Raw genomic sequence first — 16280 nt, forward strand, 5'->3', positions numbered from 1 at the left:
CAAGGTGGTCCATAGAAGTATCTCTGACTTTTTACAGATCTTAAGGTAGATACACACTGCTCAATGGCATACAAAGGCCCAATAACAGAACCCCAAACGTAACCTATTAATAGAATTTGAACTACGAACTCTGTAAAAGGTTTAAGCTACTTGTGCCTAAAGCAAACTTAAAGGCACATGGGTTACTTACAAAACATGTGATCAGCAATCTTGAAGGCATAATCTCTGCCAGCAACCAACAGTTCACATATGGACCACTAAAATAATAATTATACATATTCCCACTTGTAACACCCTACTGCTACTTTGGATTGCTCTCACATGCCCAGCAAACAAAATTTGTATAACAGAAATAACAAAGCAATTTTCAGTCAAACTAGTATAGGTCTTGCTCCTTACCAGGTACTACATGATTTATAATTACAGATATGTTGCCTGTTGAAGTAATGTAGAATAATATAGGGGAAGAAAAATAAAAAATTTAACACACCCCCACCTCTCCTCGTCGCGTCGCCGCCAGTACTCATCCCTCATTTGCTGCCGACGAAGTTTGTCTTCTTGCATCTTCCGCAATCTAAGTGATGGCTTCACATCTACAACCAGCTCTGGATTCACCTTCTTTTTATACTGCAGACGATGACGACGTCCTTTCATGTGCATTTCTTTGGCATTAGGATCGTTGAATCTACATTCACAAAGTTTGCAGTTGAAACTTATAACTTTACCTGAGGAAGGAAAAAGAAGTCTGTTAATCTCATAGTAAAAGAATGTTACAAGTAAAAATTCAAATTATTGGACCTATATAAGTGTTGGTGTTTGCAGAAGCATATCCTCAGTTTCTTTTTTTTTAAAGCTACAAGAGCTTTCCCTTGGATTGCCAGAATATCAAAACAGAAAGAGCATTCACAAATATTATTTATTTAGCTTATGGCAAATTACACAACATATATAAAAGTCTGGCCTTCACAAAGAAAAAGGTGAAAATGAATACTACTACTTTCCCAATTGGAAATGCACCAATACTGAGGAAGCGGCATGCGGTCCTGAACGAACCGATTCATTCAAAAGAGAGAGCTTCCTCAATTGAGTTGTTAAATCTTGCTAAGATAATGGAGAGGATACTGTAAAGTAGGATAAGGTAGAGGGTTGAAAATCAGATACAGGAAAATCAGTTTGGGTTCCGAATGTCAACAAGAGCCCATTTTTGTTATGAGACAACTAATGGAAAAGCAATGGGAGTATGAGAATGATATGACATTCATTGACACTGAAAAGGCATATGACAGTGTCCCCAGGGTTAAAGTTTGGGACACGGCCGCTTCCTTCCAACTCCTATGCCTTTCCTATCCCATCGTCGCCATAAGACCTATCTGTGTCGGTGCGACGTAAAGCCCCTAGCAAAAAAAAAAGTTTGGGACAGTCTGGTGCAAAAAGGAATTGGACAGGGATTAATAAAAATGATCATGGCAATGAACAAGGAATGTTGTACTGTACTTGCATGCAAACAAGTTCGCAGGAGGAAGAGAAATGAACATCTTATTTGCAGATGATATCGATATCTGGGGAGAAGAGGACATGAAGCTTCAAGAACAGTTGGATGTGGTGAATGGGAAGATTGAAAATAAGTGTAGAAAAGAGTGAAACTATTGTTATGACTACAGGGGAGAAAGAAGGGAGAGGTCAGATTAGACCTGCAGAAGCTCCTGGAGGTAGTGGAGACGTTCAAATACCTGAGAAGTGAATTAATGGAGAATGCTAGACTGGATGCGGAGATTACTAAAAGGATTCAAGCTGGAAGCTGTTTCTATCACAGTGTAAGAAACATGTTATAGGACAAAGATGTGCCAAAGGAAGCAAAGAGAACTATGTACAAGATGTATTATATACCTGTAACAACTTACGGAGCAGAAACTTGGACAACGACAAAGGATGAGAGTTGAATAGAGACAGTTGAAATGAAGTTCTTGAGGAGTATGATACAGAAGAGTAGAGACAAAAGGACTGAGAAAATCCAGGAAGAAATTGGAGTAGAAAAGATGAATGATAGAATAGAGAAGAGCCGACTAAGATGGTTTGGGCACATAAAGCGAATGAATGATGAAAGAATGCCAAAAAGGCCGGAAATGCAAATGCACGGAAGGAGAGGCCGTCGACGACCACGATTGAGATGGAAGGACACAATCCAACGCAGTATTACAGGAAGAAACCTGGACTGGGACGCAGTGTTGGAGGAGTGATGGAAAGACCGAAGTGGAGAGGAACCATATTTGCCTGGCTAGAGGTGGATAAAGGGAAATGATTATGATGAAGTATATGAATGAGTTTATTTCATCATGTTCCTGGGCTGCTATAGAAGTGACTTTTTTCAAGGCAATAATACGCTTAAGATAATCTAGAGCTGCTCCTTTTCATAGGTGATCCATTCTAGCCTCTTCACACAGTGCAGTGGTCATGGATTTGGTTTTGTAAGTCCAGTTATGTAATTCAGTTAAGTCAAATTTCGGAGGCTATTCCCATGTAAATTTATAGCGAGACGTTATCAATTCTATACTGGCGCTTGGAATATGTTTTCATGATATAGTGCAGTCAAGTTAAGTTACATGAGTGAATAAGGAAACAAACATTCGGCACAAAATGCTGTCCATCATCGAACATTACTGTTTTTTCCCTATGAACACCTGCAAGCTCTCTCGACATTCGAAAACGATGTTGGAGTCTATTAATAACACCCGTTGACTGCTGTTTACTAAAGGGGAAATTCAAAATGAAAGAGGATGACATGCTTTTGCAATACATGCGTAAATGACGTGGCCGATAGCAGTTAACTCGTTAGAAATAAAGGCTGAAGCTAACAATCGCTTAATTTTAATGTTAAATGCTGAAATTAAGAATGTGACTGAACTCAGGATATGATAGAGTACATCACTGATTTCAGAGGATAGTTTATATTTTCTTGCATCTAGTTAAATTTTGCAATATTCCCATGTAAATTCGTAGCAAGGTGGTCATAATTTATCTACCTGTGCTTGACATGTTTTCATGATGCATAAACGGATAGGTTAGGCGTCTGTTTGAAAAAAAAAAAAGTTTGCCACAGAGGCCTCTAGAGTAATACGGTGAAACTCTGTTAAGAAGTTTTTCAAGGGACTACAAAAAAAACCTTAAGAAGGAAACTTCTTAAAAGGGGTAATGCCCAAAAACTTCTTCTGTACTTTGAAATACATGTGAAACACACAGCCAACAGATTTCCTTCTTGGTGAACAATACCGAAATAGGCCGATATATAAGAGCTGCTAACAGAAAGCCACAATATAAAAAAATGATTATCATGACAATATTTTTAGAGATAAAGTAAAATAATTGAACATATTGTATTATAAATGTAATTTACTTAATTTTAGGGAAGTTGTTTTTGTTCACCTCACTAATAATGGACACAGAAAATCTTATCAGTTTAGTTCAAAACCGTAATTTCCTCTACGAAAAGACCCGTAAGTATTATTGCAACAACGTAAGAGAATGCCTGGAAGGAAATAAGCAAGGAAATGAAAAATCAAACAGGTTAGAATATTCAATTTTGTTGTAAATTAACAGTAATGTTGTGGACAAATACACTTTACGGTTTTTAATTAAGGCTTAGGCCACCTCGATTAACGATTTCACCCTGTCGCGGCCCGCGAATTACTGCATTAAAGTTGCATCAAACCATCCATTGCGTGCTTGATGTTTCCCACGTAGAATCCTATTTGATTCTATTCCGCTAGATGGAACAGTGGAGTGAAAATTTCGACTGATGGGTTCGATTCAATTCCACAAGGTGAGAGTGAGCATCTGACGTCCGTGTTGTCATAGCATGACGTCGTATGGCCTTGGCAAGCCAGCACAGGTTCCGTGACACCAGACACACCGTGAGCGCGCGAACAGTCTAACACTGGGTGCAACTTGCACGGAGACTGGAGGGTTTTAACCATGGGCTGCTTTGAGCGGACGTTTTCTATATCAAGGGGCTCTAAAATCTGAACTGTTTAACACTTTAAATGGGAAAAATAGACACATATGATATTCTTGGTCCCTTGATCAGTTGCATTAAGATATACTTCTTTAACAGAGTTTCACTGTACTGTAATTTCTTCTACGACAAATGTACTTTTGATAAAGCAAGTACTGTACTGGGAATAACTATGGACGGTGAACTTGCAAAAGGGACCATCATAGCATCGCATTCGGGTGGTATTGTTCAAGAGAATCCTCGGAAATCATAATGCAGAGTGGCCACGGCAACCGTCCAGAATCACAATCCCATCACAATCCTCGGCCAAGTGGTTTTCAAGAAACTGTTTCTTATAGTTTTCAGACAATTAAGGAAATAGTAAGTAGTGTCAATCCTAATGTTTTTAGCAGTGATATGGCTGACTGTTTAACAGATGGAGGAAAGTTATGGGGCAAACCTGGCAAACGACGAAATATGTAAACATCTAACCCTGGACATAAGGACGTTTCACCCAGGAAAACTTGCTCTCCGGGAACACGGTTCCACTGTAATATATATATGTAGGTCTAAAATTCATGTGTTGATCAATTTTCTTTTTAAATTTAGAAATCTGCTTTCCAACGTTTTACAAGTACGAACATTTGACAACCTTAGTTATCCATTGTTCAGCCTTCAAGTAGAGCTGTCGAAATGCGTACCTTTTTCGGGAAATCATTTCTTCGAGGAATGGATAATGTGGGATTTTTAGAAGTTATTTTATGTGGATGCCCGTGGGACCACGTAATTAGAACGAAAATAGCCGGTAAAACTGTGAATACATTCATATGTTTGTTAACCTCTTAACTGGGCATGACGTATATATTCGTATGCTGAATGTTCAGGGTAATGGGCATGACGAATATATATGTACTCGTCTTTTACCGCAAAAATCTCCTGGGTATGACGAGCTACTGTGCCACATCGTGTATTGTCTTAATGGATGTTTTTCCTACTAGATGACAGCAAATACCACATGTGACGCTTCTTGTAACTTATTTGTTTTTATTATACAACTGTGCGGTGCTACTTTTCCTCAGTAGGCCAAATATGGCAGCATCTAGTCCAAAGCGCAACTTCGAAATTCTCGAAGAAGACGAGATTATCGAACACTTAGAGAATGATTGTGACGATTTATCTTCTCAGAAATCCAAAGATGAGTGATTTGATACAGATAAAGGTGAGGCTTTCGGTGAAAACTTATTTCAGTTCAGCAACTTTGATCAGTCAACCTCTTCGTAAAATCATTTAAGGCTAATCCAAACAAGAATCGACCACAAGTAGTTTTTAATTCTCCAAACTAATAAAATAAAGAGCACAGGTCATGAAAGCGTTGAACGTGATGGTGAAATCACTTGTCTTCATCTTTCCCTGTAATTTGATCACCGGTGTACTGGTAAAGCGAAAGTGGTTTAGAGTACTCTGTACATTCAAATTCATATTCTCGAGTTGAACATAATCTTAATTTACCCAGGGCTAGATTTCTAGAAACTTACTACGAACAGTATAGCGGTGACCAAATCACAATGGAAAGGGGACTTCGCCATCACGTTGAGTGCTTTTGCATCTAATGTGTTTTATTTTACTAGATTAGAGAATTTAAAAAGTGCTTGTGGGTGGCTTGTTTGGTTTGGTGTTATTACATTTTTTTTCATGGGTTTGGCTGATCAAAGATACTGACCGCTAAACCTGAATGTAAATTATACCGATTTTTAACTCTTAAAAGCCCGCCCCACTGTCTAGCTCTCCGGCCTTTCACCAGGAGGTCCAGAGTTCATTTCCCAGCCAGGTTAGGCATCTTTACCTGTATATGAGGGCTGTTAAATGAGGAGCTATCTAATGGCAACCCCGGTCTAGAGAGCCAGGAATAATGGCCAAGAGGATTCTTCTCATCGCCCCATGCATTCCCCTGCAGGTATTCGGGCTGCACAGCGGTCACTTAATTGGCAAAGGCCTATTAGGCCAGTAGTTTGTTTGGTTTTAAAGGGTTTAAGATATAGTTCACATTTAATTGTTTTGATGTTAAGCAAACTTCTTGGTTTTAATTTGTTCCAGTTTTCCTGTATTGAACGTTTTTTTCTTTCATGGTCCCTCCAAAAACTGAGAAATGGGGTTCTACCATACATCCTCCCATTCGCTTCTTTCACGTTTTGTCCCGCAACAGTAGGATTTTTACAATAATGATACCAGATAAGAGACTTTTTTCCTTAAAGAAATACAGCACAGGCTTGTGGAATGAAGTGTAAGTTATATTCATCTGCAATTGGCAATTACTGAAAAAATCCGGTATATGAATGTCAGATAGTGTACAAAAAAGCCTGATTGCTAGGATTACATGTACGGCATTATCAAACATACAGAAACAACTGTACTGAAATTCCCAGGTAAATCACGTCAAGTAAGAGGCATATTTAATAGTTTAAATCAGTTTATTTTATTTTATCCTTTGCAACCAGATACAGTATATGTGTAATTATCAGATTAGGTTCTTATCCTTGTCAGGATCAAGAACTGCTTCCGGCAGCAATTTCTCGAATGTGTGTTATAGAACAATTTTCATAAAACATTTTGCCATTATATCAGCTTAAGTTTCTATTAATTCAGAGTTTGCTTTATTTCCACGTATGAAGTAGACTATATCTACAAACATAAAATCAAGCAGTATTCAGTGTGTCCTGGACCTAGATTCAACAGACCTCAACTGTGTGTCGAAATTACTTTTAGCAGCATGCAGGGTGACTCAGTGTTTAAGCGTACCATGGTAGTTTAACAGCACATATTCCTAACTGAAATAGATTACCAATACAAGGGAATAGCAGCTCCCAGGAACCAAACAAATATGCATACATGTGAATTTAACACAAGATGAACCAACTGAAACAATCTGAGTGTTCATGAATCTACAGTCAAATGTATAATTGCTAGCACAAATGCAAAGAAATATTGAATCGTATTTGAAACTGATAACCTGTTTTAAATGACCCAGATATCCATTATCAAGTAACAAAAAATTTAACATTAAATACTCCACAACTGAATATTCATATATACATAAGCAAGTCAAAATAATGACCAGCAAAATCTGTTAAAAATAAATTTATGTTCCAAAATTTTCCAATTAATAATCAAATTCTGTAAGGCTGTCACTCAGTAATGTAATAGGGAACATGTTTTCATCAGTTCACATCAAAGAGAGCTGAGTTTGTCATCACAGCAACTGCCTCACTTAAAACCATAACAGCACAGTGTACCCATTAAGATTTAAACCACCCAATATTTCTTGCAAAATAATGCACTAATTTTTCATGTACCATGTGCAAATTATTTCAAAGGAAGCTCCATTAAGTTCCTAAGAAACCTATAAAAATTCAGATTGTTGAACAAACAGATGAAACTAATAGCAAAATTACATTTTTATGTACTTCCTACAAAATCTTTGTCTTGTTCAAGGAACTACGTTATTTGCTGACCAATTTTGCTCACAATGGTGCATACAACGAACACGTTAAGATATACCTATTTCGTCGCATAATCGTCAAGTTTTGTAAACAAATTTCTCGAAAATATTGTAGAGTGCAACCATTACGTGAAGAATTTTTTATACCAATGGTTTTATCACTCTGAAAGTAATTTCTAACTAAATTGTAACTCATATTAATGTACGACGCATATAACACTTGAATATGTCTGTTAGGTCATCAGCCCAGAGGCCGGTCGGATCCTCAAATAGCACCACCAAAATGAGGCGTACTAGGCAAGATGAGGAGTGAGGTAGTTTGCCATTGCTTTCCTCACTGGGTCAGAAAGCACTATTGCAGCATGACTGACCCTATGAGCAGCTCCTTTCATAACACTCAGATGCACTAGTCATGCTCTGAATGTCATTACTCAGCACTACCCATAAACCCAGCAACTTCCATATTGTCACAGCAAGACATGTACGATTTATTCACCATGATACGAGTTCTCATTTGAAACACGTAAAGCTGTAAGCTATAGCTTGTCCGCATTGTCGCCGGGAAATAACAGCACCGCACACACCTGTTTTCTAGTACAGCTTTCAAAGCCTTGCAACCAGGAGTACATTGGTATCAGAACATGCAGGTAAACTGTGACAAAATGAGTCAGTGAGAATCTAATTTACAAAACAAAAAGTTTGTATCTGTTCTTGTCAGTAGTAACATTGAAATGAATTTGTCCTTTTTCTCATTAGCACCATCATGTATCAGCTCCCATGGGCCACATTCTTGTGGACTTTATATTACATAACCTAACATTCAGGTATTGGGAAATTTATGAGTAGGTACACCCTAGCTTGCAACTCTTGTAGTTCACAAGTGGGCCTCTCCATGTCCTGGGGGTATGATGGAGGTTATTCCAGTTTCGTGTTTATTAGGTACAGTTCTCTCTCGGAAGTATGAACTGATCTGGAATGTAGAGATGCATGTGCTTGAGAGTGACGTGATTACTGTACTGTAGACGTGTGGGTGAATTTTAGTTTGATTGTTTCCTGGCGTGTTTGTAGAAACATTTAAAAAAATAAAATACTGAACATTTACTGGCATTAATTTATGTAGCAAAACGTTGACGTGTGCTGTATTTATTTGTGATCATGGGAAATTGCAAAAACTATTGCGTGGTCTTCAAGCTAAATGTAATTGTCTTCGCTGAACAGTATGGGAACCGAGCTGAGAAACAATTTTCCACAAGTGAAAAGGTGATGCGTAACATGTGAAAATTAAAAGATGAGGTAAAAACTATTTTAAACGTGCGTTCGTCAGCTGAAGCAGCAGCTTTGTCTGACGACCTGTAACCACTGCTAATCAACAAAGCGGGATCCCGGTTCTCTGAAGTAGCCTTCGCATTGTTGATTCAAACGTCTTCGACGAAATTGGAGACATCTTGCAAACGTGCCTGTGCTGTGAAACTCACCATACGCCATACACGTATTTAAACTGCGCTTCCATACGCAATTTACATTGCAGCCCCTTTCACCTTTTAAGCGGCTTGAGAAATAAAATTTGAACATGCGACGATTATGCGATGAAATTCTAAAATCCGATTTTTGTATGGAAAATAAAGCACGAGACCATTACGCGATTAAATACGGTAGAATGTTCTTACCCTCATCATTTTTTATTTCTTCAATATAGTCTTGACCAACAGGTTGGACATCCTTATCATTAACAGTCACTTCAGAATCTGAGACTGAAGCATCCTCCTTAGCATCAGTCTTTACTTCCACAGTATTTCCTGCATTGGCACCAGATCCAACAGCTCCTAAAAATTCAAATTAAAATTACATAAACTTTAAGTAACAGAAACCTTGCACATAAACAATCAACATGTCACTAGGCACATGTAGTTCAATCTGTAAGTATGTCACTCAGAAAACAAATTGGGAACAAATATTCATCAGAGAACACATCGAAGCGAGCTGAGTTTGTCATCACTGTGATCATCTTACCATAAACCTAGGGATTAACATACGTATGCACTTATTACAAATAAAAATTAATCAATTTGGAATAAAATGAATGTAGAATTTAATAAAAGTGAAGAGGAAGACGCTTTTCTTAAGAAACTGCTCTTTTGAGAGTTGAATTTTGAATTATGTAGTGAATCGTGGTGCTATAATTTGGAATAGGCCTAAATTGTAATTCTAGACCCGGTCATAGTACTACTACCGTACTAAGTGAGCCCCTGCCAAATGTGCACACTGTCATTCAAAACAGAGCGTCAGAGTAGGGATCGAACAGCTGGAATACTATGATGAACCAATGTGTTACGTACCACCAGTATCAGACAATGTATGAACCAGAGGAATGGCATGCTAAAGAAAAAAGTTTTCTAACTCCCCTGCTATTTCCCACCAATATTCAGCCAGGCTGTTATACTCGGTACGCAAGAATAATCCCATGTATCTGAGTCGAGGTCACCATAAGAGGCAAAGAACATCGCAACAAACAATGGTCAATGTAATGCCATTGTTGATCAATGTTGTGCGCTTTCGATATTGTAGGCCTTCACCTTTAGTTTTCTTCAGACTATGAAATACTACTCTTATAGTCCGTATGGTAAAATTGAATAAAACATAAATGATCGTTATGTAGTACTTTTCTGTAGGACCAATAACATAGCTATTTAAAAATTACATTTTAGGCGCCTAATCCTAAACTACCATTTCATACAGGGACAGTAAAATTGCTTATCGCGTAGACTATAGTTTCTTCTTCCCCGACTCTATACAGATTTTCATTAAATTCTGTTCACCCATTTCCTCGTGACTCGGTGTTGATGTGGGCTGAGCAAACAAAAATCTAAATTCATGAATATCTGTGTTATCATAACCGGTACGGTAAAAATGTATACGACACAAATGATCGGAAATTTAATTCTATGTAACTTTAGTTATGTAGTATTTATCGATAGGGCCACTATTAATATAAATATTTGAGAACTGAATTTTAGGCCTTCCCCTAAACTACCATTTCACTCAGAGTGAATAAGATGATTCATAGCCTAGATTGTAGTGGCTCATCCCCCCCGACTATACATCCCGATTTTCATGAAATTCTCTTCAGCCTTTTTCTCGTGATGCGTGTACATACATACAGAAATTATGATAAGTAAAAAGTGCATTTACTTGTTACTGTGGACATGACCAATACAGAAATACCGTTCTTTTCAAATTCTGAGCAATGTACAGACAAAACTTATTTCATATATATATAGATTTTGATGAATGAGGGACAACGTGAAGTGCTTCAGAAATATGTAAGTAATATAATTTGTATCATGGCACACACGGCCTCAGCAATTATAATTTTGAGTTGTTCACACTTAGTTCTAGATGATTTGTATCAAGTTTTTCCGTGTGCCTATATGTTCAAGAATAAGAGCGAAGAACAACTAATGGCACTATTTTCGGACAATTAAGGACATAGTAAGTAGTGTCAATCCTAATGTTTTTATCAGTGATATGGCTGACTGTTTAACAGATGGAGGAAAGTTATGGGCAAACCTAGCAAACGACTCTACTGTACGTGGCACGTGATTAAAGCTTGGCGGAAAAAAATCTTACAGAGAAGATTAATAATTCAGATAAGACGGAAGAACTATACAGACAAGTCACAAATTTACTGCAAGAAATAGATGTCAATGCATTCGGTGTAATGCTTGAAACATTTATAGAGAAAACTGTAAATGATCCTGATTCTGAATTGTTTGGGAAATATTTTGTGCAGCATTACATCCCTACTGTAAACTCTTGGGCATTGTTACAGATTGTGGGCACAAATTAACACCAACATGCATTTAGAATCTGTCCACAAGACTCTTAAGAGTATTTCTACTTATCCGGCAAGAGAGTGAAACGTCTTGGCAAGGCAATACATGCCATGATTTGTTTCATTAGCGACAAGGTATCCGACAGTATCATCACCTTAGAAAAGGGAAAAGTCACATCAAAACTCTTAAGATCTTCGAGCTAGACACAAAACAAGTTTGAGCATTTCCCCTGAAAATGTATTATAAGATGAAGATGGTTGGCTAATCACCTCAGAAAAAGAGAGTATGGATTTTTATAAGGTTGGGAAAACTGAAATTAAATGTGAAAGCTGTCATCTTAAATGTTCTGAACGTGACACACGTATATCCAAGAGTTCAATTATACCTGCATAGATAATAGTATATGATGGAATATGTTTAAGCATATTCATGTCATATGTAAGTACAATGCTATAATGAACACAACCAGGAGGCCTAGAGATTCGATCGAGAACGTTATTTCCGCTAGCACTGACGTCAGCTCTACTCACTTCGACAACATTAACGATAATCAACTGAAACAAAATAAGACTGAAGTACTAACTGCGGCTCTAAACAAGAACAGTGTTACAAGTAAAAGTGCAACTTTAACCCTAGAAGCGAGGCAAAGGAAATCTTTAAATATGCTTCACGAAGTAATAACCTCTGCACGAAATGGTTGCAAAAATAAACCTATTTCAGCAGTCCGTTCAAAAATTGGATTATTTTCCTCAGCCTCCAGAAATGTACCCAGAGAATAATAATATGGATTAAAAAAGACAATTTTTCTCCACTAAGAAATCTATCCTAAATTATCTAGAAGCTTTCGGCGTATGGATCCCGGGGGAAAAAAAAAAAAAAAAGAAACCGGTTAGTTGTCAATGGTAATTATATGCAGAGAGACGGTTGACCAATGTGTTCAAAGTTCTCAATCGCTAGCTATTCAATGAGAAAGAAGGTAGCATAATTTATTACAGTAATTTACTTAATGTGTAATTGTGACATAGGCCTATCCTTAACTTCTGTGAAAAACCACACAAAATTGTGTTATTAGAGTCAAGCACACGGACAACAATCTGAGTTAACAAAGTTTGACTTTAAATAAATGTGACGTTTGTGGAAAACTATAGACTATAGCGTGTTAGATAGAGTGCACCTCCGGAGTCGTCAGCAGAAAGCAGTTGTGGTCAGTTGAAAATGAAATGGTGTATGGCTTTTAGTGCCGGGAGTGTCCGAGGACATGTTCGGCTCACCAGGTTAATTAACAACTGTGTTAATGCATGCACAGTGTAGCTTACACAGTATTTTGTTGCTGTGTTTAATGGTAGGCTCCTGAAAGACAGCAGTTGTGGCGAGTTAATAACTTTGTATTAATGTATGCACAGTGCAGCTTACACAGTATTTTGCTCTTCTGTTCAATTGTAGGCTCCTAGAAAGGGGAAGAGGGGGAAGGAAAATAGCTATGCGCATGCGCCAAATCAGGATCGGAGCGAAGGAGTGAAATGTCTGTCAGGGTCTAGACGCTCGTTCAGATTAACTATAACTATAAACTGCATGGCTAGCAACACTGAACCGAAGCCCACGGTTAGAAATTAACTATAAATCGCCACCTTCAGTGTTTATATTAAAATACTAGGTGGGCGTTACGAATGAGCAGTTTTGATTCAAGAATGAAAGCCCAGTGACTATACAGTGCCTTGGAGGAAGTGCCGAAAACCTGTTTGGTGATACATACAAAAAATTACAAACATCTAACCCAGGACATAACGTGAACATTTTACAAGTACGAACATTTGACGAAACTCCTAGAACTGTCAAAATGGGCTTCCAATTGTTTTGGCCACCCTACGATTTCCAAGGATTCTCTAAACAATACTACCCAAATGCAATGCTAACACGACCCCTTATACGAGTTCACCGCCAATTGCCTTTCTGGTACAGTACTTGCTCTAATCATTGCAACGACGCGGCATTAACGCCAAGATCCGTAAGTATGCCGTAGGACTAGTCAATTCGCGAGATACAGTTTCGTGAAAAATGCTTGATCAAGGGTTCAGCGTTGATGGAACTGAAATTTATGGACAGCGGTTGATTAGGGAAATCTGTTCGAGGAACACAACGCGGGATTTTTGCAATGTAATTTAGTTAAAATGCTTGGGGGACCACGTAATTTGAACAAACCGGGACAACTTAGTTTCCGGGAATGGATAGAGGTTCCACTGTACACTTTAGAGCAATGTGTGAATTACTGGAACATTCTGAAAAAAAATATACACACACACAAGAACCTCGTTTATCCAACCCTCATGAATCCGGACCTCCGGTTAATCTGGATCGAAAATGAAAATTTATTTCTACTTCTACAATATTTCTTCTACGGAGTCGGTTTTTCAAGAATGTCTCTTCCGCCAAGGATAGTTTAGGAAAGGAACTGGAAATAAGCCGGCCGCGGTCTGTCAAAGGTACACTTCCGGCATTCGCCTGGAATTGAGAATGGGAACTCTGGACTCAGTTTCTTAACACATTTACACGCATTCCCAGATGCTCGGACATAAACGACAAATATATTATTGCAGTGGATTTCCTTTCCACCGCAATAATTGTTTCAATTCATATTTTAACTACGGCAATACTTAGCATATACAGTGGAACCTCATTATCCGTTCCTGGAAACTACGTTTTCCCGGATTATGTGTTCAATTTACGTGGTTCCGCAAGCATTCAAATTAAATCACGTGAAAATCCTGCATTATCAGTTTCGCAAAGAAACAATTTCCCGTATCAACCGTCCAGAAATTTGAGTCCTATCAACGCTAAATCCTCAATCAAGCATACTTCAAGAAAATGTATCTCACGAAAGGTTGGCTGCGGCATACTTATGGATCTTCGTGTTAACGCCCCGTCATGGCGATAAAGCAAATACTGTACCGAAAAAACGATCTGCGGTGAACTTACATAAGGGAACATCTTAGCATCGCATTCGGGTGGTATTGTTTAGATAATCCTCGGAAATCATAATAAAGCAGAGTGGCCACAATTGGAAGGAGACAGAGCGCATTTCGACAGCTCTGCTTGAAGAATGAACGAGTTTCATCAAATGTTGGTACTAGTAAAACGTCCACATAATGTCCAAGGTTAGATGTTTATACTTTTACTTTTTTTCGAATGTATAGCCAAACAGGTTTTCGGCACTTTCCTCAGGGCACTGTATTGTCACTGGGCTTTCAGGCAGGAATCCAAACTGCTCCTTCTTAACACAAATCTAGTATTTTAATATTATCGTATACCATACGATAATGTTATCAAGACCAGAACAGATGTTGCACCTTACATAAAGCCAAGGGAGGCATTGGGATTGCCTATTACTGTTTTGGTCCCAATATAAGACTGGAAATTCTCTACTTCTCTGTGTGGTATTCCAAGTGGCCTTCTCGTTCATCTTCATCCTCTATACCTAGAACACACTAGTTATCCTTAGTCTCATCTAGCCAACAGCATTCCTGTTCACGCTCACTTTCACTGGTCATTATTATCACGCATGAACTATGTCAATTTAACCGTTATGACGTTCAATCCTACGAAATTAAAAAAAAAAATATATATACCAAAGCAATATCAGCAAAAAACCTTAACGCCAGTGGGCGCACAGAGGACAAGTGTCCTCCATTACTGTACAGCGCAAATAAACACGAGGTCACGGCGACAATTAGCGAGCATAAGAGCTGACAATGCACTAACGGGTGGAGGGCGAGTAGGGAGAAAGGTACATGGCAGCTCAAAGTCACGAGTGTTGCCACACCTTGTAGTCACGCAAAACAAAATCACTGGAGGACACGTGTACTGCGTGCGCCCACTGGAGTGTTAAAAAATAAATCAAAATTACAGTAAAGATAATTGTGTTGGGTCATAATGACTCGACCGTTACATATGAAACTATTACAGTTTACGGAAAAACTACTTCAAGTATTTAAAAACCTTTTTTAACACATGCTCCTCTATTTTCTATTTTCAAAGTCACCGAGTTTCATAAACATATATTGGTATTTAAAAATCAGACAAACGACGTGTATATCCATTTCAGATCATATTGACCCGAACAGAACAGCAGGGTTAAAGGTGCTCAAATACTTCAGCCTCGTGTCTGTATTTTTATTGACAGTACAGTGGGAGAAAATTCCGGCACATCTGCATCTCCGAAAACTGTAAAAGTAATTAACGGGACGTAAAATCAATAACATATTATGGAAAGCAGATGCTATTCTACCACCCCCACCCACAGGACTAACACGTTGAGTGCCAAGCGACCCCATTTGGATACATGAGAGTAGTCCAGTTTTTCAACTTCACACCCCCATATGGGGTCGTACGTTCAATCTAAATCGAGAACTGTGCGTACCCATTTGGGTGCACAGTAAGTATGTATTTCGAAGCTGTATAAAGTCCCTACCATCTGCTGGTTATCTATTCAAGTACGTGCATACTCCATCTTCCATTCAATTCCAGTTTTGGCGCGACCCCATATGGGTACGTCAAGTGTGTTTTTAGGGTGACAAAATCATTGTCTATCTCGCGCACGGATTGTTTATTTAAGTGTACAGTGCTGTGAGTTTCCTTCCTTCTTTAAGTCGTTACGAGTAAATCGAACAGCAAAAGACTTAGTGCAGATAGTCTGGACGATATATCGAACAAGTCAGACAATGATGTAGACGAAGTATACAGTTAAGTAATTTTGAACCCAGTACAAAGCAATCAGCGATCTCCCACGTTCATCCACATTGATGAACAACTGTCTTCAGCATACACATCACCACTGTACTCCAGGTTTCCAAGCCAGCTCTTGCAACAATTATGACCGTCTTCAACAATGTAGTCACTGGTTTCCCATTTTGCACAATCATCGCTGCTAGGTTCTGTTACTCAAATTCAAAGTAATACAAACAAAATT

At 38.3% G+C, this 16280-nt stretch overlaps 1 protein-coding gene across 4 annotated transcripts in view; it reads right to left on the reverse strand.

Moving 5' to 3' along the window:
* The window catches only part of Zn72D (Zinc-finger protein 72D), a 166164-nt gene that overhangs the window by 86136 nt on the left and 63748 nt on the right, over positions 1-16280 (reverse strand). For 3 of the 4 annotated variants that reach the window (XM_067136935.2, XM_067136933.2, XM_067136936.2), the window contains exons 8-9: positions 9152-9307; positions 491-725 (exon numbers count right to left, since the gene is read on the reverse strand). In XM_067136935.2, the coding sequence (XP_066993036.2) occupies positions 491-725; positions 9152-9307 (391 nt within the window). The remainder of the gene's footprint in view (positions 1-490; positions 726-9151; positions 9308-16280) is intronic. The other variant, XM_067136934.2, reaches the window with a different exon arrangement.

Source organism: Anabrus simplex, chromosome 1, assembly GCF_040414725.1.
Source record: "Anabrus simplex isolate iqAnaSimp1 chromosome 1, ASM4041472v1, whole genome shotgun sequence".
NCBI lineage: Eukaryota > Metazoa > Arthropoda > Insecta > Orthoptera > Tettigoniidae > Anabrus > Anabrus simplex.